Source organism: Echiichthys vipera (genome assembly GCF_963691815.1).
Source record: "Echiichthys vipera genome assembly, chromosome: 15".
NCBI lineage: Eukaryota > Metazoa > Chordata > Actinopteri > Perciformes > Trachinidae > Echiichthys > Echiichthys vipera.
Window position 1 is genome coordinate 20,277,063 of NC_139840.1, and position 24,626 is coordinate 20,301,688.

At 40.6% G+C, this 24,626-nt stretch overlaps 2 protein-coding genes across 3 annotated transcripts in view; both read right to left on the minus strand.

The window, feature by feature from the left end:
- Nucleotides 1–865: 865 nt before the first annotated feature.
- Nucleotides 866–18,967, minus strand: tbl1xr1b (TBL1X/Y related 1b). Its single transcript, XM_083928705.1, has 16 exons — nucleotides 18,806–18,967; nucleotides 17,169–17,235; nucleotides 14,577–14,680; nucleotides 14,260–14,405; nucleotides 13,865–14,084; nucleotides 11,462–11,594; nucleotides 8,637–8,778; nucleotides 8,153–8,216; nucleotides 7,963–8,060; nucleotides 7,238–7,298; nucleotides 6,736–6,857; nucleotides 6,137–6,211; nucleotides 5,884–6,011; nucleotides 3,585–3,750; nucleotides 3,185–3,286; nucleotides 866–1,387 (listed from the first exon to the last, which is right to left on the minus strand). The coding sequence occupies exons 3-16, from the start codon at nucleotides 14,632–14,634 to the stop codon at nucleotides 1,361–1,363; spliced, it is 1,542 nt and encodes a 513-aa protein (XP_083784831.1). The 5' UTR covers nucleotides 14,635–14,680; nucleotides 17,169–17,235; nucleotides 18,806–18,967; the 3' UTR covers nucleotides 866–1,360.
- A 1,350-nt stretch (nucleotides 18,968–20,317) lies between these two features.
- Nucleotides 20,318–24,626, minus strand: part of LOC310958237 (TSC22 domain family protein 2-like) — a 163,724-nt gene continuing 159,415 nt past the window's right edge. For both annotated transcript variants that reach the window (XM_083929087.1, XM_083929086.1), the window contains one exon: nucleotides 20,318–20,340. The gene's annotated coding sequence lies outside the window, so the exon portion shown is untranslated. The remainder of the gene's footprint in view (nucleotides 20,341–24,626) is intronic.

A 24,626-nucleotide genomic window follows, 5' to 3' on the forward strand; every position in this document is an offset into this window, starting at 1 on the left:
GTCGACTTAATGCTGCAAAACGACTGCTCAACATGACAAACTGTGATATGAACTCCAGCCAGGAAGTGATACTACAGATGATGTCCTGCTGTTTAATGACCAAGCAGGGGAAACAGGACACAATTAGAACTTAGTCTGATTATCATTCAGCATTGATTGGCAACAAGCCATTAATTGAGGAAACAAGCACAATTACAACTATTAATCATTCACGTCCGATGGATGCGAGCGGTTATGGGCTTGTTTTCCTGTATCTCTCTCTCTCTCACCCCCTCGTTCCCCACAGATCCGAGAAGCTGCACCAACGCCAGAGTGCTAGAAAGCTATTTCTGTGCCAAGTTACCTCACTGCTGATGCATAAGCACAGCCGCCGTCTATTGGTAAGAATGAGACGCAGATCTGGGACGAGCTCAGTGAAGGAAACATGAAGCAGACTGCACATTAGGGTTGATGTCTTTCTGCTCAGCACACTGTTGATGACGGACACGGTGTTTAACAGCTACAGAGATTATCTTTAAGCCTAGAAGTTTTGAATTCTATAGAGCTCTATATTAACCCTGATGAATTGTGAACACCTGAAAAACATTTGAGGATAAACGTTGCAAAAACAAAGGACAGTTCAGCCTTTGATTAACTGCTTTAGACTTTGTTAGAAATGGCAGAAATGGAGCAAAAATGGATAAAAAACAGACAAAATTATAAACCATTTTCATCTTCTAAGCTATACATCTGCATTTTATTAACCTTAAACACCGCCAAGAAGTGGATGAATGGATCTCCCAAATGAACAGCTTTAGACACCCACTGTGAAAGACAACTCTCTCTACACCCCCCACCCCCAAACCCTCTCTTCTCTCCCACCCTACATGTAATATAAAACCTGCAGATATCATTAAAATCCAAATTCAAAACAACAATGTCCACAGGACACCAAATGCTGACATATGCAATATGCACACACCAACAGAGAACAGAAAAGATCTTTATAATTCTGGTAAAAAGGATAAAAAGAGGAAAGCGAGAAGAATCCTGGCGTTTTGGTTTGCGTGGGATGGGTCCGACAAGTTTGTATTGTGTATGACAGACGTGTTTCTTCCTGCAGGTCTGTGAGAGCAGCGCAGGTGTCCAAACAGACCAGATGTTCTGATGTCTGCTCAGGTGCGTAACAACTGTATTGTGGCGAAAGTGTGGTCCTTGTGTGTACATACATATGACGGGGAAGAGGGAGGGCTCCATTTGGCTGTAATGGCGGGCCATGGCATCTGATGGGACTACAGCAGTGTGGCGGACAGGCAGGGACAGTCAGTCATTTTGGCTATGTACACATTCGTAGTCGGTCCATGGCTGCCCCAGGTGAGTGTCATTTCCTCAGGTCTAATACGCAAACCTGAAAAAAACAGGAAGGAGGACAGTCAGACACAATGCTACTTCCGCTGTGGCAAGAGTGTCAGTTTCTGCCCCGTCTGGCCTCTTACTGACACAGGAAGAAAAGATGCTACATTACTCATCTGACTTAAGATATTTAAGATTTTCAACACAAAAAGTTTCCCCCAGGTTTCTCTGGGGAATTTCGATTGTGAGTCAAGTCTACACTTGAAATGTAGGGCCGATCTTGTGATTTCTCTCTGTACACCAGGTCAAATTCTTACTATTCTTCTGTGTGACGCTGTTGTGAACAAAAGTCAGAGGATTGCTGGGTCGAGCACAAACACTACGGCCTTCGTATGGAAAATGGCAAACAAAAGTCAAGCAGTCGTGTGGAATAAGAGATTAACATTTTAACACCTGCTGTGTTTTCTTTATAAGTGTGGAAACAGAACAGACACTTTAGTGATAGCAGGACAAACTTGGCCCGAAGCCACTCTCATCTCCTGTTGAGCTCTTTCATATCTGATGTGGCGACACGTAATTTAAATTGGATTAACCATTAATGGGTAATATCCGTTTTTCTTACAAGGTAGCTCATGGTATTCAGGCCAAAAGCTCCTTCCCATATCAGATAAAATGATTTAAAGCCTTCAAGATTGCTTTTAGTGTAAGTTGGCAAAAATCCAGTTGGGCTGTAATATCCCTTTAACTCTGCAGCAGTAGCTTCTGTGTAGCTACTCAACCATAAACTCCCGACTGGTGGAGCGTTGCAGTCATTGCCCTGATCTCAGCCCTTCTTGCCTGGCTGCTGTGATTGGCCAAACACTCCGCAGGTCATTGCTTCAATGCTTCAAGTCTGTTCCATGTCAAAGGTTTGATGGGTTTCTTGGGCATTTAAACAGCCTGGAAACCTTTCTTACAGCCCGATATGCTTAGTCATTCCAGTATTTCCATGTAGAAAAATGAACTGGAATACATGAGTACATTTAATTATTAGCATTAAAATGTTATCAGTTATTTTTAGAATAAGACTCCAACACAAACACAATGTGAAAATGCAAAGGTTAATGGTGGTAGCTATAAACAACCTATAGATGGTTTATTCAGTATACAGTAACTCATTTTTCAGACACTAATGGCTCTATCTAGTGTTAATAAATGCTGCTGCAACATCAACTGTTACATTTTCATTTAAGTCTGTCTGCTGTTTAAGTTCAAACTTGTCACAATTTCTGCACAGCCTCGTTCACCACCCCCAATATACACTATTGTAAGGTTGTCATAAACTGATACTTCAGTAGTTTTCAATTCTTTTCAATACTACGTGTTTCTAAATCAACTGTCCACATTTGATAGCACCAAAAATATCGAAGCTATTAAAAAACGCAGATTTACAATCAGATTTTCAACCCAGGGTTACACAAATGGGGAGGAAAATGAACACTGTTGGTTTGTGTTTGGGGACTTTTTCTGCAGCGCTGTGTGCAGTATGTTAAAAAGAAAAGAAAAAAGATCCTGTTGTGTGTGACACGGACTTTTCCTTCCCTTTTCTAGTGATATTTAAAGAGGTATGGAGTTGTTGTTTTAAAATTTGGCATGGTGACAACGTTCTCATGTGACAGGATGAACGTGCTTTGAGCCACAAGTCCGGCACCCGTCAACTCTGATTCTGAGCGGAGGATTTTATGATGTCAGCCCACTCGGGTCAAACCTTTAATACACAGAGCTGACCTACAAACTTCCTGGGTCAGTAGTCTGGAGTGGCAGTTGTACATAGAGGGCAGAGTGTGTGAGTGGCTGCTGCAGAACAACTCACCGATCCATCTGACGCACTGGCTCCTACTTTATCCCCTGTGGCGTTCCAGCACACCTCAAAGATCCCTCCTGTCCCCCGGTAGCTGTGGACTAAAGCCCCCGTCTGAAGAACGAACAGACACACACACACACACACACACACACACACACACACACACACACACACACACACACACACACACACACACACACACACACACACACACACACACACACACACACACACACACACACACACACACACACACACACACACACACACACACACACACACACACACACACACACACACTGGTTTAAATCATCCTATACATTTTTGCTGCCTTTGAACAGTTAAAATAGCTATTGTATAATGTTTATTAGTGTGGATGTGGTTAGAGTATGAAAGTGTTTTCCCAGACCTGAGTGTTCCAGATGTGGACACACTTGTCGAAGGAGCCGCTGGCGAGGTGCCTGCCATCGGGGCTGAAGGCCACGCTGTAGACTGGCTCCTGGTGGCGGGTCAGTGTGTGGATGCACACCCCGCGCTCCACGTCCCACAGACGCACCGTGGAGTCAAATGATGCGCTGGAGAGAGGGGACGAGAAGAGGAGCGAGCTAAGTGTCCAAGAGTCGAGTAGCAATAGAATTAACTGCCATGTACGACACCGTGAGTTCTGTATGCCAACAGTCAAAACTGCAATAAACAATAAAAAAGAATCAGCAAAATGACACCATTTCTCAGGGTACCAGAATCAGTAGAAAACAGATATTATCATTGTATTTTCAACTTCCAACTGTCCCTGAATACGTCATCCGTCAGAAAAAGTAACTTAGGAAAGCTAAATAGTGATATTTCACTTCTACATGTCCCATAATTTAGTTTAAAATTTCACAAAAATAAAACCGGTTGCACTCACTAAATCCTGCACAAAACATTACATTTTGCGCTCCTCAGTGTAACTGGGAAGCCACGATCGACTCAGTTGTGATCAACAGTCACGTGACAACAGGCTGTTTACACAGAGGAGAGGACAAGAGAGGTTGTAAAAATGTAAGTAGTTAATTTAGAGCTTTTTCTCCTATTATTGGCAGCACTTGTATATATGTGATTCCATTTTTGTAAAAAAATTATCAAGGAAATTAAACTTGTGTTTTTAATTCTATGTGATGTATGACATCAAACTTTGTTACACTGCACAAAGAATATTTTGAGTTCTCCCTACTTTTAGCCTGAATGTGCTGTTTCTACCGAGGTGCAGAACTTTAAATGAGCCCACACTGAGTAAAAATGTGACAGAAGCAATATGTCTATGTATGAATAATAAGTTTCCACTTTATGTGTCAAACGTCTGCGATGATATCTCAGAAGGTCATTTGTTTTAACGGAGACACTGAGAGACACTTCTGTCCCTAATTTGCTGTGGATGTTATCTGTCAATTCTTCTCAGGCAGTGCAGGATTTTAGGGGTTGTTCAGGTGGAAAGGCCACTGTGATCTGCTCTACACAGTGTTGTTTGCTCTGGGTCAGTTGAGCCACGGTGGCATCATCCACAGGTGTATCTGAAAAGCATTAAAGCTGACAGTGTGATGACTCAGAACAGTCACAGTCAGCCAACAGCTAAAAGCATCACTGAGTGCAACTGAGACAGCAGAACAGGCTCTGCAGATGTTAGTATCAGAGTCCAAGTCAAACTTATTATCACAAGAGGTTCTGTCAAAGGATTGGGCCGAGGACAAGTTATCAAAGAATTAGAAACACAGATTTATTGAGATAGTTTACCGTATTGTCCTGAATATAAGACCACCCTGATAATAAGACAACCCTCCTTTTTTAAGAATCAGTTTTGAAAAAAAAAAACTTTTTGAAGACTAAATCTTGTTTAACAAAAAACAAGTATTTTCTCTCAATCCAATGTCCAATTTCTAATCCACGGTTCCAATAACCAAAACAAAATGAGTCTTTCTTCTCAAACCAGAAATAGTCCTCTTCAGGAACCCATAAAACAAACAAAATGATCAGTCAGTTTCAAAACAACCATTGGTCAACAAAAACAAAACCAAGTTTTACCTCCTGCATCTAGGAGACCAGCTACTTAAATCTCTGAAAACAAACCTCCTGTGTTTCTTGGCTATTTGACAGTCGCTGCGTTAATCACCATTATATCAAAACGGCATCAGAACTCCCCTTCAGTTGTCGGCTAACTTGGGTCGACTTTGCAGCCACTTTTTTTTAGGGCGATCACTGTGTCTCTCCACTTCAGGGACCGCTTCAGGCCCCTGTCACGGTAAGCTCATTGTCTCTGTAAATGGTGTCGCTGTAAACTGGTTGTGATTGATGACTTGTCATGAAAGGAACTCATTTTAGAGATTTTTGACGCCATCTGCTGTAGTGCCTGTATATTGACACGTAACACTCACACTCTGACTCAGTGACTGTGTCTTAGAAGCACTTGCTTGGCCTTTAAAATCTAGACTCCGAAAATATGACTACCCCCCTTTTTCAGGCGGATTTCCAGGGGAAAAAAACAATCTTATATTCAGGAGAATACGGTAATACCCGATATCTCTCTCTCTATATATATATATATCAATAATTAGAAAGACACTGCAGATTTAACATGATTTGATGCACAGTGTTTGTGTCATCTATAAATACAAATCTACCCTGTAGCATAACATAGTTGCTTGTGATGTTCAGGTGCTCCGTTGTGTTCATACCTGGCCAGCATGAGGTTGGCGCTGGGGTTGTTGGTCCCGGGGCCTGTGGGGCTCCACTTGATGGTGTAGATTTCTTTACTGTGGGCCTGGAGGTCATGGACACAGGAGTCCTGCTTCATACTCCAGATCTATGTCAGAGAAGAAGAAACCACCTTTATCACAACGTTAACCAACACATTCAATCAGGAACTTGTCCGATGAAGATCTATTTCTGTGCTCATCTCGGTCATTCAGTGACAGGAACCGGACTGACCTTCAGTGTCATGTCATCTGAGCAGGAGGCCAGCAAGCTGCCAGTGGGATCCCACTTGATGGCGTTCACCTCATTCTACAGTGAGTAAGTAAGAGTTAGAAAACAAAACTTAATAAACACAGCACACTGACTGATAGTAAAAATGCACACCTGGTATTCGGTATGACAGTCAATTAGTCTAATCATCCGTCAGTGACTAGTCAGGCGACTTCTAATTCTCCAAGTCAAGCTGTTGTTTTTGTTTTTTAGTCAGAGTGCATTACATGATTTTTTCATAAACTTAGAGGGTGAGTGCACTGAACAGTGTCCACAGGTGGTCTGTAGAGAATTTGGAGAGAGGAAACTCGGGAGTGCGCAAAACGGCTGTTATAGACAACTGAGATAGTCGGGGAAGGTCTCATTTTTAATGTCACGTCACCATCTGTTCGCCTATTGGCAATAAACAGAAAGTGTCACACAGAATCTTGTGATAATTAAGAGTGTCAGTCAGTGTCAGAATTCATATAAGCTATCCAATAACGCTTTAAGAAGAGGATCCATGCATGCATTCATCTCCCTGCCTGTGAGAAAGCTGCGCTCAAACAGGCGTCCTGTCTCACCGTGTGTCCCTGGAAGGTCTTGACAGGTCTGTCCTGTCCCAGCTTACACACATGGATGCACATGTCTGTGCTGCAGGAGGCAAACGTGTTGTTGCTCTGCCAGTCTACGTCAAGAGCAGGTGCTGTTGGGAGGCAGAGACAGAGTTTAGAGCTGCTGCAGCAGGGAGGTATGAAGTCAGAACACGAGGAGAAAAAGATGACTGGAATATGATGGTCTGACAAGATTTCTTATTGCTACACTGGATCTGATGGTTCATTCTAACAAAACTTAACTGCACATGCATGTAAGGGTCACTGTCACAGTCCAACGACCCAACAATGTCAAAATTGTTGCAAAATTAATCAGTCAAAATGTGTGAAAGGATTTAAAATATATTATTTATTATTTATATTTATTATTATCACTATGGTCTCACTACAGTTCAGCAAGACATCTGTCTAAAAACAGAAAGACTCTTGCATGAAAAGTAATCTCGACCAATCCAGCTGACTCGTCACTCACCCGAGTGGAAAGGAAATTGTTGTTTTGCCTCTCCTGTGTGGGCGTCCCAAATTATTGTGGTCTGTGTGAAGGAGGACATTTTCATTATGTATACTAAACCAGCATCTTTATGTTAGGAAATCAATTAAAAAAACATCAGGTTAAATATGGAAAACGAGTTCTTCTGATTTCAAAAATCCTGCAAGTCATACCAAGAAGTTAATATATCACACACACATTCTTACGCCTCTAAAATATCAACACTTGAGCTGTATGATGGAGACACTGTGTATGTCATTTTACTTCTGTACACTAGATGGCAATGTTGAACAATGTCCATATATTGTTGTCATTTTGTGACAGGACAGGAGTTATCTACCTTAGCAGTCAGTCTGTAACATTTGTAAGTGTAAAAACAAAAAGCCTGACGTGCAGAACTGAGGACACAGGGCACAATGTGCACAGACCTGTCTGTGGTTTCCATGCACGGCTTTACATTTTACAGCACAGCTGCATGCAAGTAGGAATAAAAAAACTCCAACCAATGCAGCCCTGACACATTCATGAACAATCCCAAAACCTCCCATCAAACATCACATTTGGGAATCATCCCTCACTGTGTTACATCCCACCATTTGAAGGTTCTGTTAAAGTGGTAACTCTGAATAAGCTGCAGTGTTCAAGGTCCCCTCATTTATCTAAGTCATCCAACTCTAAGACCCAAAGCTTAAATCAATGTGCCTTACCTTGTCTACACCAGCACTGAGGATGAAGTTTCCTTTCTTATTCCACTTGAGTGCAAAAATTGGACCTTTATGCTGACCCAAAGTACTGGCCAGGTTACCTGAAAACATTAAAAACCTGACTCAGCTTAGAGAGAGAGAGAGAGGGGAAAGATTTCATCATCCATGCATCCTTGTGACGCTATGATCTTACCGTCTTTTGTCCATATTCTAGCAAAGCCATCATATGAGCCTGTTGCTAGCAACGTTCCCTCGCTCTGAAAGAAAGTAAGCGATGATTCTCATTAAGAGTCAGTTGCATTGTAATCTTTCTCAGTTTTATCTGCTTATTCTGATTTGGCCAGAATTGGGCCTGATTTAACATGTATATTCTACGTTGTTTATTAATAAGACTCACTTGAAAAAGTAAGTAGTTAATGACAGAGACAATATTAGTGCTGAGTACTGACTTGTACTACTTAGGGGAAAAATAGTCTGCAGCTGAGCAGCATTAAAAAGTCTTTTCCCCCATGGGAGTGACTTGCCCCCATATATCTGGTTGGAAGGAATGCCTTCAGCAGCAGCAGCGGTCACAGGCATACACATGCACGCACGCACGCACACACGATTAGATTACTAAACACTAAACTCAGTGGAACAGACACACACACTCATACTGTCCAACCACACACACTCACATTCCAGTCTAGTGAGGTGACGTCTTTGTTGCTGGGTACGTCCTGGCCCCCTTCCCGTATGCAGTGCCTCAGAACCAGCTGGGTGGACCCGCCTGTGCTGTTCTCACTTAGGTTCCAGATCCGTGCGGTCGAGTCTCCGGACCTGCCCGAGTCAATACACACACAAGCTCTAACATTAGGCTCATAACATGGCTTTGACTCTTAAAATCAGGACTGAAAATGGTATAAAACTGACCATCGTTGCTCTTGAGTAGGGGTTGGGGTTTGAAAGCATTTTATCGAACCTGAACCCAGTATCAAATCCAAAATCTTTTTAAATCCCTATCAAACCTTTTCACATCATCTGTTGAGGAAAAAGGAAAGAGAGATTTTACAAGCACAAAACTCCTTAACTTGGCCTCTAATGCAGCTCCTCTGAATTTACAGGGCTGTGTGCCAAACGGTATTTCACTTTTCTCCATTTTCATTTCAACTGAGAGCTGTGCTCATGCTTAAGAGCCAGATTGTTGAACATACAGTTTATATTTATCCAGTTGAATATGCACCTCTGTTGGGTTGGACACTTAAGCACTAAATTGTTGAGGAAAAGGTTTTTGACATTTTAGAAGATGATTAAGCATTCTGGTCCTTGGTTTTCTTTTGTTTGGCAAATCAATTCCTTCTATGGACAAAGGCTTCGATCTATATGCTGTGAAGGAAATGATGGTATGGATTACACTTTAACTGTTAATTATGGCTTAGGTAATGGCCATTTTACCGTTGGACAGAGCCTATAATGGGATCGGTGTTTAGAAGGCAGTGAACTTATCACACAAATTCAGTAATTCACACCAATTTCCCACGTTAAAAACGTATTTCAGGCGATTTGGTTGCACTTTCGGTTCTGAACTTCCACGTTACACTCATTTTGCAAATAAGTTCTTGAGAGAATAATTTTTATTTGTAATATTCACCTTTTTCTTTGTAGTATTTAAGAATTGAATTCACACAAGTATACAACAAGAATAACTGCCTCACGGTTGTCTTATATCATATGTAGTGAGGGAATTTAATAAAAAGGTATTAAGTGTATGCTTTGTGGATGCTTCACACATATCTTCAACCCGAGAGCAAAGAAGGTCTAAACAACAGCACAGTTTCAAAATCAGTGTTACCAATAAAGTATCCGACCAAATGACTCCCCTGCTGATCCCGAGTTATAGCGCGAAACATTATGATGTCACAGTGAAGTTGACCTTTGATTTTCTATATAAAAGGTCATAACTTCATCATTTTATCCTATTAGACATTTGTGTTGAATTGGTGCAGGAATTCTTGAATTATGGACTAAAACACAGTTTGTGAGGTCACACTGACCTTGACCTTTGACTAAAATATAAATAGTTGATCCTTGAGTCCATGTGGACATTTATGCTGCATTTGAAGAAACTCCCTCCAGGGGATCTTAGAGATATCCCGTAACAAGAATGGGACAAACGGTTGGAGAACCCGACTTCAACAGCACAGAGGCATAAAAATAGGCTTTATGATGTGGTTATTTCATGTGGACGATTTATCCATGGAAGAAACAGAAAATATGCTATATCATGATATACAGTTTATCGTTATCAAGCTTTGAAATGATTGGTCATACCGTCCAGCCCTGAGTTCAGGATTTCATTACTTTAGTCCAGATCATCTACCGTTGTTTGATCTGGTAGAAAGCAACCAGCTGGTGGATCTTATCAATCATATTTATTTTACTTATTTTCCATCTGTCTGCCTGCTCAGAAATGAAAAGGAGAGCCTGAGCCATGTTAACGGGTGGAGACGTAAACACATGACATCATCGAAGGAGATAGATGTTTCAATGAGAGGATATGTTTAGAAATGGGGACTAACAAAGCTGGACTTTGACCCTAAAAGTTAAATGAGAATACAGTGAAATGCAATATTCATGGTTTGGCCCAATCAGCCAAGAGGCGCATTGTGTTAACAGAAACCAAACCTGCTCTTGAGGCCATCCGTCTGGTTTTGCTAAAGCCCAAAAACAAACAGCTTAAGATGCTGAAACTGCAACAAACTTCTTGGTTGGACATGTTGCACAAAGTCCACCATTTACCCGGCAAAGACGAGCACAAGAATACAAGACAACATAATTCTGAGGCTAACCCCTTTTAGTCAACTGATCTATGAGTAGACTCATGCTTGACTAATAACTGCCTCATCATCTGTTGCATTTTAAAGACAATAAGCCTTAGTAATATGTTGTTTCTGGAAAATCTGTTTCATTTCTAGTGTCACAGTAATAATGTGAAACATGCTTTGCTCAAACATTACATTGAAAGAGATTCTTCTGCATGAATGCATTCATATGGAGGGATAGTGACACTTAAAAAACACAGACATTTCAGTCAACAAAGATTTGTTTAGTGGTGAGGAACGACACATGAAAACAATCTTACTCTCCTCTCACACACAAGATTTCCCTGAATGAGAAAAAGCAACCTTATTTACAAATGTTTTTAAAATGATCTAGCTGACCAATGAGAGACAAAAGATTTTGCCTCAACTCATGGAGGCTCCTTTGGTTAAAGTAGACCTACCCTTGGCCACAAACAGGACCAGAAAGACTAACTATAATACTTTGTGATTTCAAATCAGTATGGTTGAAGGCTGTCATTAAGAAGGCATTTGTATTAAATCTAATATATTTGCCAAAAACCTGGCTAAGACACTGTTGCATTACTCAAAATTGACTGTCCCTGTAAGAATGACCCTTTTCCATGACATTCGAGGCACTGCATGACCAGTGAAGACCATGGCGAAGTGAGGGAGATACTGACCCAGAGGCGAGGAGGTCGTTCACTGGGTTCCAGGCACAGATAAAAACTTCGGATTCGTGGCCCCTCAGGACCATGGCTTTACTCTGGGGGATCTCCACGTCCCTGTCCACCTCCATCATCTCTGAGTGGTGATCTACAGGAAGGAGTGAGAGACAAAACCTTTAACTAACAGAACAGGATCATTAGCCACTGTCCTACTGTTCTGAAGGTAAAGAGGATGAAAGGGTAATGGAGTGAAAACAAGATTTGATGAATCACCACTTCTAGTATAATAGCCTATTCATTTTGAATTGAATAGCCAGCGCTCAGGTGACCTGCAAAATATAATAACAAACATCGATTTCAACATTGGCAGAGAGTCATAAGGACGGTCTGACGTCATCTAATTTTCTACGAACCAGACGTCATTCATGTACGTCATCTAATGATCGTCTCAATTTAAAACAGGGACGCCACTATTTCTCAACAAAGTTAAAGTCAACAGTGATGCGAGTGAGTGAACACCAGCCTGAACAGCTGACAGCTGTGAAATTAAAGAGCATGCTGTGCTTGTTGTTCAATGACCAAGAGTGTTTGCATCAAACCACAGCTTGTCTAAAAGTAGGCACTGTGCAAAATTATCGAGTTATCAAGACCACGAAGAACGCTGTGAGTAAGCAAATGCTGGACTTGTCTTTAGACCGTGAGAACCTGAATCTACCCCTCAGTAGCACCCTATAATTTGATTCTGAGGCTCAGTGTATTATTGTGATTAAAATGCTTTGAGGAAAGGTGGAGGTTTTGTTGGAAAACAACCAGACCACAGTTTTCCTTTTACGCTAAAACAAACAAAACACATCAATTGTGTGCTGGGAAAGGGGAGTAAATGGACACATACTACACAGGAAGCACAAAAACGTGAGGAAACATGTGCTGGTGTAAGGGAAACACCAAAGTAGCTTTATGTGATACCAAGCAAGCCGCAAATAGACACATACACAAACGGAGGTGGTAAGCTTTAACTATATGCAATAAAAGCGTCTTACAGTCTGCTGTGTGTTATTTATCATCATACCGTGGAATAAAGTGAAATTTAGGGCTGTACCGAAACTGAAAACTGAATGCCGATTTAATGACCTGCCTTCAAAGAACCAGCTGCACTAAGCAGCTGTCCGTCAAGCAGCAGCTCTCACAAAGTGGCCAGCAACAGCAGAGAGAGACAGTAGAGGAAAACAGCATGAAGAGACAGAACATTTTCACATCTAACTCTGTGAATTAAGGTTTTATTTTGCCCAAACCAGAGACGGTTGAGTTGTAGGTTTATGTTGTTCATTTATTAGACTAAAAGAAGTAGAGCATAGCAAACATAGCAACCTAGCTGCTCCACTCTCTGATATTGTTTGCAGTGAAGAGATACGACTGTATTGAGTCTAGTTTTACTAAAAACCCTTCTTACTAAAAGTTCTAACTTTCAACAAAACAATCAATAACCCTCAACTAACTCTAGATAACAGGACAAAACCCAATGGCACACACAAATTTGTGACACAAACAATTTATACACCTAATAATTGTACTTTTACTACATTACACCACTGAATGGCATGTTTCTATATTCTATGTACTCCTGACAGTAGAATAAATCACTATGAACCTATAATAAGACCCAGTCATACAAGAATAGATATACCATGAAACCGCCATGATCTCAAAATGATTGTGATACAAATGTTTGGTCATGAGGCCGGCACTAATTCAACGCCTCATTTGAAATGTCCAATAAAATGGACAATGACATAACAGAACAGCGCTATTCAAATTTACATCCCTGACACATATTCAAGTTAGCAGGGACAAAAAACACATGCGGTTATATGCAGTTTAAAAACCCAATTATATTTGGGTTAAGGGCATACTCTCTTCATTCTTAAACACCATGTAAACACCATACCCTGGGTAAAATCTGAGTTCTCATATCTCAGTTAAAAGGCCTAGAGAACTCCTTCAGTACCCTGATTATTCATGTAAACATCCTTCGCGGATAACTATCTGGTTTAGCGTCTGCGCAGTTTTTCCGTCATTTTCTCATTCAACCCCCTTTCATGTATACTAGGGGAACTCCAATAAACCGATCATTCCCTGAACCGGGGTAAGCCATTTTCGGGTCACTGATGTGCATGTAAACGCACTGATTGACAAATTTAAAAAAACAGATAAAGGGGTGAATGGGAGACAAACAGCTTTTACAGCATCTTATAAACATGAATTTGATTGCGTCAAAGCATTTAGCGTAGGTATAACATCCTCTATAAGAACAAAAAACATCTCTGGAATTTGGTCGACCACTTTTTTTTACACCAAGAGAAAACATCAGTTTATTAAGGAGCTGATTCAGAGACTGTTTACAACCATGAGCTAGCTTACTTGCTAAGGCGTGGGATCCGTTTTCATCCCCGTTGGCAGCACCCTCTCCATTCTTGGTGCTTCCCTGGGATGCTGTGCTGCTGCCGCTGCCTGCCGCCTGCTGCTGCTGCTGAGCCAGCTTATCCCTGTAGGCCTGCTGCCTGGTTTGAACGACATCTGGCATCACGGCATCGATAAGAGACAGCGACTCAATAGGCCGCCCGTCAAATAAGGTCCCGTCCTACAGAGACAGCACAATTTATATATACACATTATCCTTCAGATCATCCAACAAATTCACTACAATGAAGAAACCAACAGACAAACTCCAGTCAAATAAAGCTGACACTACATCTCTTCTTGCCAGTGTAAGGTTACACTAATTAGTAGATGACAGTTTAAAGAGGGAGCCTGACCTCATTGATGCTGACTTCAGCCTCCACATACTGCAGGCCCTTTTGGATGATGGAGATGAGGGCAGCAGGGGGCACCAGGGCTCCATTGATGTTGGACTGACTGATGTGGCTCTCTATGCCAAAGGTGAATGCTGAGTGGGAGAAGCCTAGAGGAGGCATGGATAATTTGGAAGGTAGGATGGAGTCAACGTTCGATTGCAGAGAGTCAAGAGCAGCAGTGGTGTATAATATTACATTTGAAATATTTTCTCAAGTAAATTCCCAGCAAATACGACTGCCTTCCTAAAGCTACTCACCTAAAAAATTTCAAGACTTACCTGACTCTTGCAGGTATCTGTAAACCAGGAAATTTACTTCATCACTGCTTATGCTCATTTTGAGTTCTGGTGATTAAACCATTGGGTCAGCGCAGGATAGGAGCCTGTAAAAAGCAAACCACAGAGAAGTCTTGTTTAATTAAGAGTTGGTGGCATTACACCAGTGGTCTCCAATGTGCAAAAATTCAAACTGGTTTAAGCTTGTACACAAATGTAACAAATGTTTGTGGTTTTAGTCTTCAAAATGTATTTTTTAAATCCCCATTGCTTAGACCTGGCAGGGAGTTAAATTACACCAAGCTTGCATCTCCATATCAGTTTAATAGGAAGAGAAGTGTCTGTATTGAATATAATACCTTCTGGATTTCTAAATATCTAATACCTTGATACTGCCCAAGCTTATTACACACCATAGAACTGAGCTGAAAGGAGGTCTTAGTATTATCTTCATCGCTCAAGTGCTGGGTGATGATAGTAAACACTAAGTTGACATGCAACGGCACTGAGCCAAGGGTAAAAGAGAGCTGACACACACACCAAGGAAGGTGTTACGCTACGAACTAACTACGTAGCTCACTACCAAACTGGCACACACCGTGAAAACTGAGAAGAGGAAGAGGTTAAAAACAACATCACCTTGCTTGACCTAGATCTTGCAACGTCCAAACAGAGAAGCAGGCAAACACAAGCTGTGATCTGCCATTTGATACATATTGCTGTTTGGTTCCTAGTTTTGTTGGCTGCAGAAGCATGCTAGCTCTAGGCAGGACACCAGTTTCCATTCATTAACCTACAACTGGAAATAATTACCAGCCACCTTCATGAGCCCGGCTAGTGTGGGGTATTTTGGACTAAAACGTCTGGAATAGATGGGCTTTAAACCTCAGCAATAACAGATCCTACAGTGCTTGCGTCTGGGCTCCATATTTATTCATGCAGAACCCACACTGTTTAAATGGGACTGTGGAAATAAACAAGGGGTCTGGGACAGAACCTCTACTGTTTCCGTCATACCAGCCTGCGGAAATAGCCAACATGTCTTCCTGCTGCATCCCAGAGGCTGTGGTTAAGGAGGCCTAGAATCTAGTAGAAGCTCTTCAGCTATCCCAAACAAGGTGGTCAGAAAGTCTTGATTAGTGTTTCTCACACTGGATCACTACCAACAAGAACTCACCTAATCACTTTAACTTATGTTCTGTGTTCCACTGCACCAGTACTGTACTCCTGCCCTTACAGTGAGTTGTGTTTTTCCATTACATTTTGTTTCAGGGTCATTGTAGTTATTGTGCATTACATGCATGCTGATATAGCACTCTTGCATATCTGAGGCTAGCCTGTTTTGAAAGGGTACCGGCAAATGTCATCACTATGCAGGTGACACAGGAGCAGTGAACCGGGTCGGAGCTGACTTAGGAGAATCGGTTGTCCAATTCATCTGGCTGACATAACATCAAATATTTGACTGTTTTATGAACTTCAGCATGAATCAATAGCTCTGACACTTCACAGCTATAAGATAAATGCATGCAAACTAGACCGGAGCTACATATGCAAAGGATACATCCTCACCTGACGGAATGAGGTTATCATGTTACATCACAATATTCTCTGTCATAGATGTGATAAGAAAGCACAGGGCATCCTTATTAGCATATAGTAAAGTAGACGTTAGACATTAACAACAAACAAATTGTTGTCAGAATGGCTAAAACTGACTTCCAAGACTATGCTATAACATTTTAAAGACTACTTCATAGTTGAGAATTAAAATGATGCTATGGAGACGCTGTCTGTCACAGAGATTGTCTCAAGCAGCTAGAATTATGAGCTTCAAATGTCTTCCACTCACTGACAATAGTCTCACATAACCAGATGCCCAGACAACATTTGAACTGTGCCAACTTAACCCTCACACTGATTGAGTCTGCATCTCTTGCAGGGGTGGGCGATATGCTGATATTAGATTGTGAAGGATTAGTACTTTCTGACGATGTGTCAAAGCAGACTGATCGATGTATAGTCTATAGGGCACATTGTATTCACTGCTGTTCTATGCTCTGCACAGATGCATATGGTTTTTATTTTTCCCCTCAGACAAATCACACTATTGGCTGGTCTGCCTCATGCCCCCCCCCCCCCCCCCCCCCCCCTCAATGTTAAAATCTGTTCTAAAATTGTGATCGTGATTTTATTGTAAAAAATCGTGACATGATATTTTTGCCACATCGCCCACCCCCAATCTCTTGTAGAGATCACTGACAGAGAGAGATAGTTGCTACAATCTTGTTTATGTAGCACACTTTTCGAGCAGCAAGATTCTCGTGTGACTGATCAGCATTAGTAAATACATCTGAATGATGATTAACTATCAGCTATCATCAGCTATCAGAGTATCAAGTGCACTTCAATATTTGATCTAGCATGCAATTAATCACAGGAATTTTGAGATTAAAACTTAAAAAAATAATAATTTGGCAGCCCTGGTGAATATATTAAATTAGAAACCGCTGTGCTGGTTGGTCTATGTGACATATTTCACCTTGCCCTTGGGGGTGCCCTTAACGTGAGACTTAAAACGGTAAGATACACTACCCATGGGATCAAGATGTCTTCAGATGTGCATCATGGCTCCGTAGTCCTCAGCAGGAACTCTCAGCCCCTGAGAGGAAAAGAAAGAAATTCAATCTACCTCTTCAAATCCTCATTTAATTAACAGGAGTGGGCCTCACACCAAGATCATAGATTGTGATCAATAGTGTATAGCCACATCCTTCATTATGGCATTACTATCAATAATTTGTAATAAAAAAATCAAATCAATTGTTTCATTTGTATGCATATTACACTTCAGTCTCATCATATCACAAAATCTGCCCCCACTTAACATATTGGTAAGTAATGTCTAAGTAATGATTTTGCACATTTTGTATAAATCTTGGTTAAGCAGCACAAGCTTACAGGCCCTGCCAAATATCCACATCCACATCAGTGGCAGTGCTGTGACAAATTACCTGATTTAAAACGGACTGTTTAGCAGCAGCGTGTCAGTGAGTGGGTGAAAAGGCAGCCAGAGGAAAGTGTTATTATGGACAAAGGGGCGTGTCACTAAACAATGACAGAAACTGGGTCAGCAATGTAAGAAGCCAAAACAGCCTGTGGGTATTTCTGCTATGCACGGTGTAACTATACCTTAAGAGTAGTAATTACAAGGGACATATGCTGCTTATACTGAATAGACTAAATGAAACAGGCATGTCATTTAGTAAGAACACAGTTTAAATGCCTGCCGCTTTAATCAACATCTCACTACTGGTACTGGATCACCAACTGGGGCCAAGGACTACTGTGGTGTTTCAGTCCGTTTTGATAGGTAGCTACATTCAAATTCATTTTGTCGTCTATGTGCCAGTTCGGGACTGGATCAGATGTCCCCTTTAAGTGAGATTGATTTAGTGCAAGTTATAGCATGCAAATTAAAAGTCACCAATGCTAATCTGCCAGGTAGCTAATTAGCGGGATAGTATGGCAACAAGCTACTTGCGGAAATACACTGCCCATCCCCCACACACACGGGGGCGATTGAATGGGCTGAAGCAACTACAGTGTGTACAATGCTGTTTGAGGCATTTATCACCAACCAGCTCCCGCTTGTACCGATTAATGACTCGATGTGCACTTAATTACTAATCCAAATGCCCCTTTTTATGTCAGTGGACGGCTGGAACATAATATTGCCGTTTCAGTAAATAAAAAGTGTAACTATCATTTAACTTAAGCCGACAATTGTGCACATGTGATGGGTCACTCGTGGGTGTACATGAGGAAATGAGAACAGGGTTAAACCGCGCGTGCATGCTATATAATTATCCAGTTAACACCATTGTAGTCGTTCCTCCTTGTTTACACCGTTAATTAGCATTTTATTTACAGTATTTACAGTTAACACATTGCCCCCATGCGCACTGCCATGAGCTACAGGACGTTAGCACCAAAGCTAACATGCGAGTTTACATTACTTTTGTACAAACAGTTAATAACTACCAAACTTATGCAGCTCAGGTTAAATGAATTATGTAGTTATTTAGATACAATAGCGTTCTTTGAAACAGCCTTTCTAACGTGTATTCGCTAAGTTACAGTGAGCTCAATCATCACTCTAACACGCTACAGCTAGGTGGCTAACGCTAGCATGCTATGCTAATGACAGTGTTGCTAATCTCGTTACCTACTTGGATACAAAAAAAAACCTTTTCAATTGACGAGATCTTCCACAGCTCTTGTGTTTCAAGTCAGACCATGTTATCTCTTTAATCGACCACAGGACAGATCGATTACGCACATGTATTATTAACTGTAAAGGTTATGTTATAATATTTAAACTAGCTAAAGCCAGGCGGTAAGAAACACAGCAACGGCTTCAGACAGTCGACACAGTGGAGTGACCCGACATGCAGAAATGAGCTGCCTGTAACTAACTGTTATTTCAAAGCGCCACAATATATCGATTCATGGAGGAGTAAATATGAGTTGGGTCTCAATAACTATATTAATAAATGTATAAATAAATATAGGAATAAATAAATAAATGCCTGAATAAATTGGTGGTAGCAGATATGAATAAATACATTCTGAAATAAATGAATAAATGAACACATAAATAAAAATAAAAAAAACAAATACATGTATAAAGAAATACAGGAATAAATAAATAAATGCACGAATAAGTTTGTAATAACAGAAATGAATAAATACATTCTGAAATAAATGAATAAATACATACATGAACACAAATAAATAAATTAGTAAATGTATAAATAAATACAGGAATAAATAAATAAATGCACAAATGAGTTTGTAATAACAGAAATGAATAAATACATTATGAAATAAATGCATACATGTATGCGTAAATTAATAACATAATAAACAAATAAATGTATAAATAAATATAGGAATAAATGAATAAATGCATACATGAACACGTGAATAAATAAAATAATTAACAAACAAATGCATAAATAAATAAATAAATGTATACATTTATAACTATACATTATAATTTATCAATAATTTTCATTTATTTCTACATTTATCTTTTATTTTATTACTGCTGTGTCCATATGTTAACGAGGTAGTATGTCCGATGTATTTAATTTGATGCATTTATGTATTTATTGAGACTTAAGTCATGTTGAGTCCTTCATATAGATTGCCCAGTATTATTACAATGGACCCCCGTCCCCTCCACTAACTAACATGGGTAATGTGTGGTAAGAACATAGCTATTATGTAACAGAAGCGTTATTTAAGCACGCTAGCAGGGTATACAGTATAATGCTGTACCGGGGACTAACCTATTTTCCCAAAAGCACCAAACAACACCTCGTGGTTGGTTTAAAAGGTGAAAGCCGCCTCCAAGCATTGATTCAACATTAGCTCCTGGTCCCTTTGACAGGTTCACAGCAAAATGGAGCCGCATTTCCTCGTTGAAACCGACCAATGAGATGAAAACGAGTAGAAAAAAACCCGCCGAGGCCTCTGGAAGTTTGTCCCGCAGCCAAGCACCAGTCATAACAACAATGTCCTCGCCCATCCCCCACTACACCCCATTTCTGCTTGTCTGGTCATCACTAGAACTGGATTAATGACACCCCACCCCCTATCCTTTGCTCAGTCATTCAGACTGGGAAAGTCAACAACAAGCTTACATCATCATTGCAATCTGTGTTTTACACTGATTTTTTTTTTTTTTTTTTTTTTTTAGCTGTATACCTTATTATCCATAATCATATTAATTTATCCAATGTTCCAATGAAGATGATGGCCTGATCATAAGCATGGTGTACCCTGATCATGTAAGATTGATGAAATATCAAGGATTCATGTGTGCTGACCTTCAAATTTCAGTATATCCCAATGTTCCTCGTTTGGCTGTGATTAGTAACTGCCCCCATTTAAGTGGCTGCACTACCTCATCCCTTTTCCGATGTGAGATGATGACATAGCATGAAATGTTGAATTGGTTGTCATTAGTTGTACAAAAGTAGCAAATGTGCAGCATATTCAGTACATTCTACTGAGTGTTGCAATGTTTTTTTCTGTCTTGTAACCACAATAATAATCTCTGCTGGGACCACAGATGCCCTTGTTTCTTTCTCACACTCTGAATCCTCACAAAGAACAAAAGAACAACCACAACTTCAAAATACTGTGTTTAATTTTGTGAGGCAAAATGTATCATTGCGGAACGGATCATCAACATCAGATAAGTTAACATTAATAAAATAGCCTAGGTGCAGCATTTGCATGTAATAACACGGTAAACATCTACAAGAGTATTATTTACTGTTGTTGATGATGGATTTTGCTGTAGCAGAAACTATACGCAACTGTTTGATCCTCCCACTCCCGTATATCAGTGCGCATACAGCCCTTTGTCAGCATCCTTGCGGTTTATTAGACAATCACTGTCTAATATCTTGTGCCACACATTCAACAAAAAAAGGTGGATGCTAGGATGTAAGAATGCATTGTAATATATTTACAAACTGGAGGTGTAACCCACTGTTAGGGAATGGATTGTAAAGCAGGTTTCGGTTTCAGTGCTGGTTGCCTCTATTAGTTAATTCATTGGTGATTCCTCAAATTCCACTTCTTGTTTCTTTCTCCTCGAGCCAGGAGAAACAGAAATATGTGCTCCATCACTCCCACTGTGTGAGGGTGTTTTGGCTGCCAATGAAGAAATGTGAAATTCCTCCTCTCCAATGCCAAGCTTTACGCAATATATGATTCACTCTACGTACGAATATTGTGAATTGAGTGACCTCTTCTCTGTAACTGTAAATTCCTCTCATCCTTTTTTTTTTTAATATATATTCATGCACATACTGTAAAATGTACATAAATCACTGTAAAAAAATACAAGTTAGCATACATTTGTTAAAATCTCTACATTATAAATTCTGTTTCTGCCAACATAGCACTGTAATTCTCCATAACATGAGATTAGCATGGTTTCCCTCCATAAATGTGAGACTAAAAATACAGCAGTAGGCCTGTGATATCTGCGTGGGGGCGGGGAACTAATCTGCAGGACAATAACACGAGGTTGCTAGGGATGTGAGCACAGCGGCAACACTGATAAATATGTGCCGGACCTGTTGGTATTGTGTAATTGCCTGGATACTGCCACACAAGTGTGAGCCTTATGAACTGCCTTAGCAACAGCACAGTTTCCAATTCATTTTTTCTGTGTGTGAAGAAGAAAGAAAATGAGCAGAGGATTTGTGGTTACATCCGAGATAAGGATAAATAATGTAAGATTTCAATCTTTAAAGAAAAAAGAAATGAAAATAACTGCAGCTGTTTTTTCTGTTTTAATCTGCAAACCCCTTAAAAAGATCAGTACGGTATGATGAAAAATATGTAGCTTATATCGGAGAGTCCCATCCTTCTGACTGGGGACCATTGTGTTATTTCTTCAGATGCACAACAGCACGGGTGACACTGCACTCAATAACCACACAAATATAGATAAAACTCCTCGTGTACAAGCTGCGTGTTATATGTTAAATAACAGCAATTCAAATGTAGGACAAGACCAACTTAGCCTGACAGCTGTTATACATTTGAGCATGCATCATTAACATGATGTATTATGTCTGCGAGAGAGTAAGGGACAGAAAAAGAGGAAAACGGAGCAAGAGAGGGGATTGCAGCTTAGCTTCACTGCCTGCTCAGCAAGGGCTATTTATAGATCCCGAGAAACAAAGAAGCAGAATCGCATTTCATCCCCCCTGTAACTATGTTGTTTCACCTCCAAATGTGGTACTCGAAGACAGTCTGCACTGCAGCTCTTTGTAGCTATGTTTAGGCCTAACCTCAAATATGAATGCCTTTCCATCTGCCCTTGAGTCTTTTTATTTTCTCATGGTGCTATATTTGTGCATGTGTTTTCCTGCTGTCTTACTGTATGAAAGATAAGAGTAGGAAAGAGCTCTGGAGTTCTTTATTGCACTCTCTGGCCTATACTAGATAGGACTTGGAGGAGGCGATGAATGTGAAGAGGTAAGCACAGCTAGCAGAACCTGATCTGATGCTGCTGCTATATAGAGGGGTGAGTGAAGACTGCAGCCAAGATGGCTCATCCACTGGGGACTGCGAGGAAAATCCTCCAGCTGGTCAGACCAACACTGTCGGGGAAATCACTGCCTATAGAGAAACTGCCATCGCATTAGAAAACAATTAGATAACCTCTAGAGATTACATTTCCTACAACAAAATGGCGTTATATTTAAAAATCATTTCAACATAAACAACAGGAGTCTAGCATGCAAAGCAGAATCTCTGATGTACAAATACCGAAATAAAAAATAAAGGTGTGCACATATGCAAGGCCAGCCCAAATGTTTTTGAGCATTTGTCCACTTTAGAAAGCTCATCCAAACGTTTCATTTTCTCTGGATCATATGTAAATTGGTCTGATCAATTTACCTGTAAATCTACATTTGTGTGGCAACAATAAAAAAAATAAAATAATGGTGACAAAATGGTGTGACTATTCTTTGACAGAAAACAATATCTGCAAACCATTCTTCAATGTACATCTTTATGAATGGACGTTGTTTTTGGTATATGTACTTTTATTACGACCAGACTGCCTACCTGGCATTTAGCAAGGTATTTGCCCACACCTACTGATATTTTTTCAAATCAAATTTCACACATTTACACCTGTCAATTTACCAAAATAAAAGCATCACTCCAAACAAATCACCACGATTACATGTGAACCGATGCTGGTAATGAATCTGAGAGGAACCCCCTTTTGTTTATCTTTCTCCAGTTTCTGAGGTCACAGAGACACCTTGTGGCAAGATATGGTTATGTTTTCTTGTCAGTGTTTGAAGCTGTGGCCTCCACGTTGTCTATTCATACTGTACATTTGTAACATGGAAAGGCAGAAGTGTTTGAAATAACTGCTCCTGAATTCCTCTGCGGTTGTGCAGCAGGGCATGTACCAAACAAAGTGACCGGCCAACAATCCAACCAGTCACAGTCAGTTATTTGGAGGAACAGTGGAGATTCATTGTGTCGGACCAACTCATTTTAAGCATGACGACATTGTTCAGGGAACTCATATTACTAACACAGGTATGGCAGGCATTCTGTTCACTTGGGGGAAAGAGTTTAAATAAGAGGTAGGCAGCTGCTGTCCCCTGAGAGGCCATGTTGGAGAGCCACTGCTGACAGTTGTAGCCCAAAGTCTGGATTATCATAACAACACTGCGACAAGAGGTAGGATCTCACAGATTGTACATATTACCACTGCTGTTTCAACTCAGCTCACATTAGTCACACACAAAAGCTGGGGCTTATTGCAATTTGAACGTGCAAAGACGAAAGATTGTAGGCACCACAGAGGAAACTCTGAGACTATGTGCTCAAAAATGATCCAGCCCACAACAGGAGAATACAAAATAGTTTTAGTCTCGATCATGAGCTGCAATGTGGGGCTTTTTTAGATTGATCTGCAGTGTAAGATAGCGTTGGAAATGTCACTACATACAGCCTCTTGTTTTCTCTATCGAGTGACTTGGAAAGACTGGGTTTTGACATTGTGTACTATGTGCTGCCTGTGCTTGAGACATGCAGTTTAAAATGCCTTGCACTGTTCACACTCTCTAGCTGCCAGAGTGTGCACCTCAGGTAAGTGCTTACTGCTCTGCTGTGCCTCTGTGGAGTACTGTGCAGTGAAGCATGTGAGGTTTTTTTTAAAGGCGCCAAACACTAGAACACCTGACAGGGAAGCAATAATCACTGGAAGGACAAGGCAAAAAATATATCCTGAGACATTCTTCGCCAAAGAGCGTGTTGATAGCAGGCCAGGCTTTGGATTCTGCAGTGCTGTTAAGCATGCAAGGTGAAAGTAAACACCTGCGGTACTAAAGTCAAACTTGCGGGATCAAAGCTGAGCTCTCAAGTTAGTTTCTATACACACACACACACACACACACACACACACACACACACACACACACACACACACAC

Excerpts from the sequence above, each read along its gene's own strand:
- tbl1xr1b (XM_083928705.1), bottom strand. The coding sequence starts at position 14,634 with ATGAGCATAAGCAGTGATGAAGTAAATTTCCTGGTTTACAGATACCTG. Across the intron at positions 14,085-14,259 it reads CTGAAGTCAGCATCAATGAG|GACGGGACCTTATTTGACGG; the intron begins GTCAGGCTCCCT and ends CTGTCTCTGTAG. Across the intron at positions 8,779-11,461 it reads AACGACCTCCTCGCCTCTGG|GTCCGGAGACTCGACCGCAC; the intron begins GTCAGTATCTCC and ends TGACTCGGGCAG.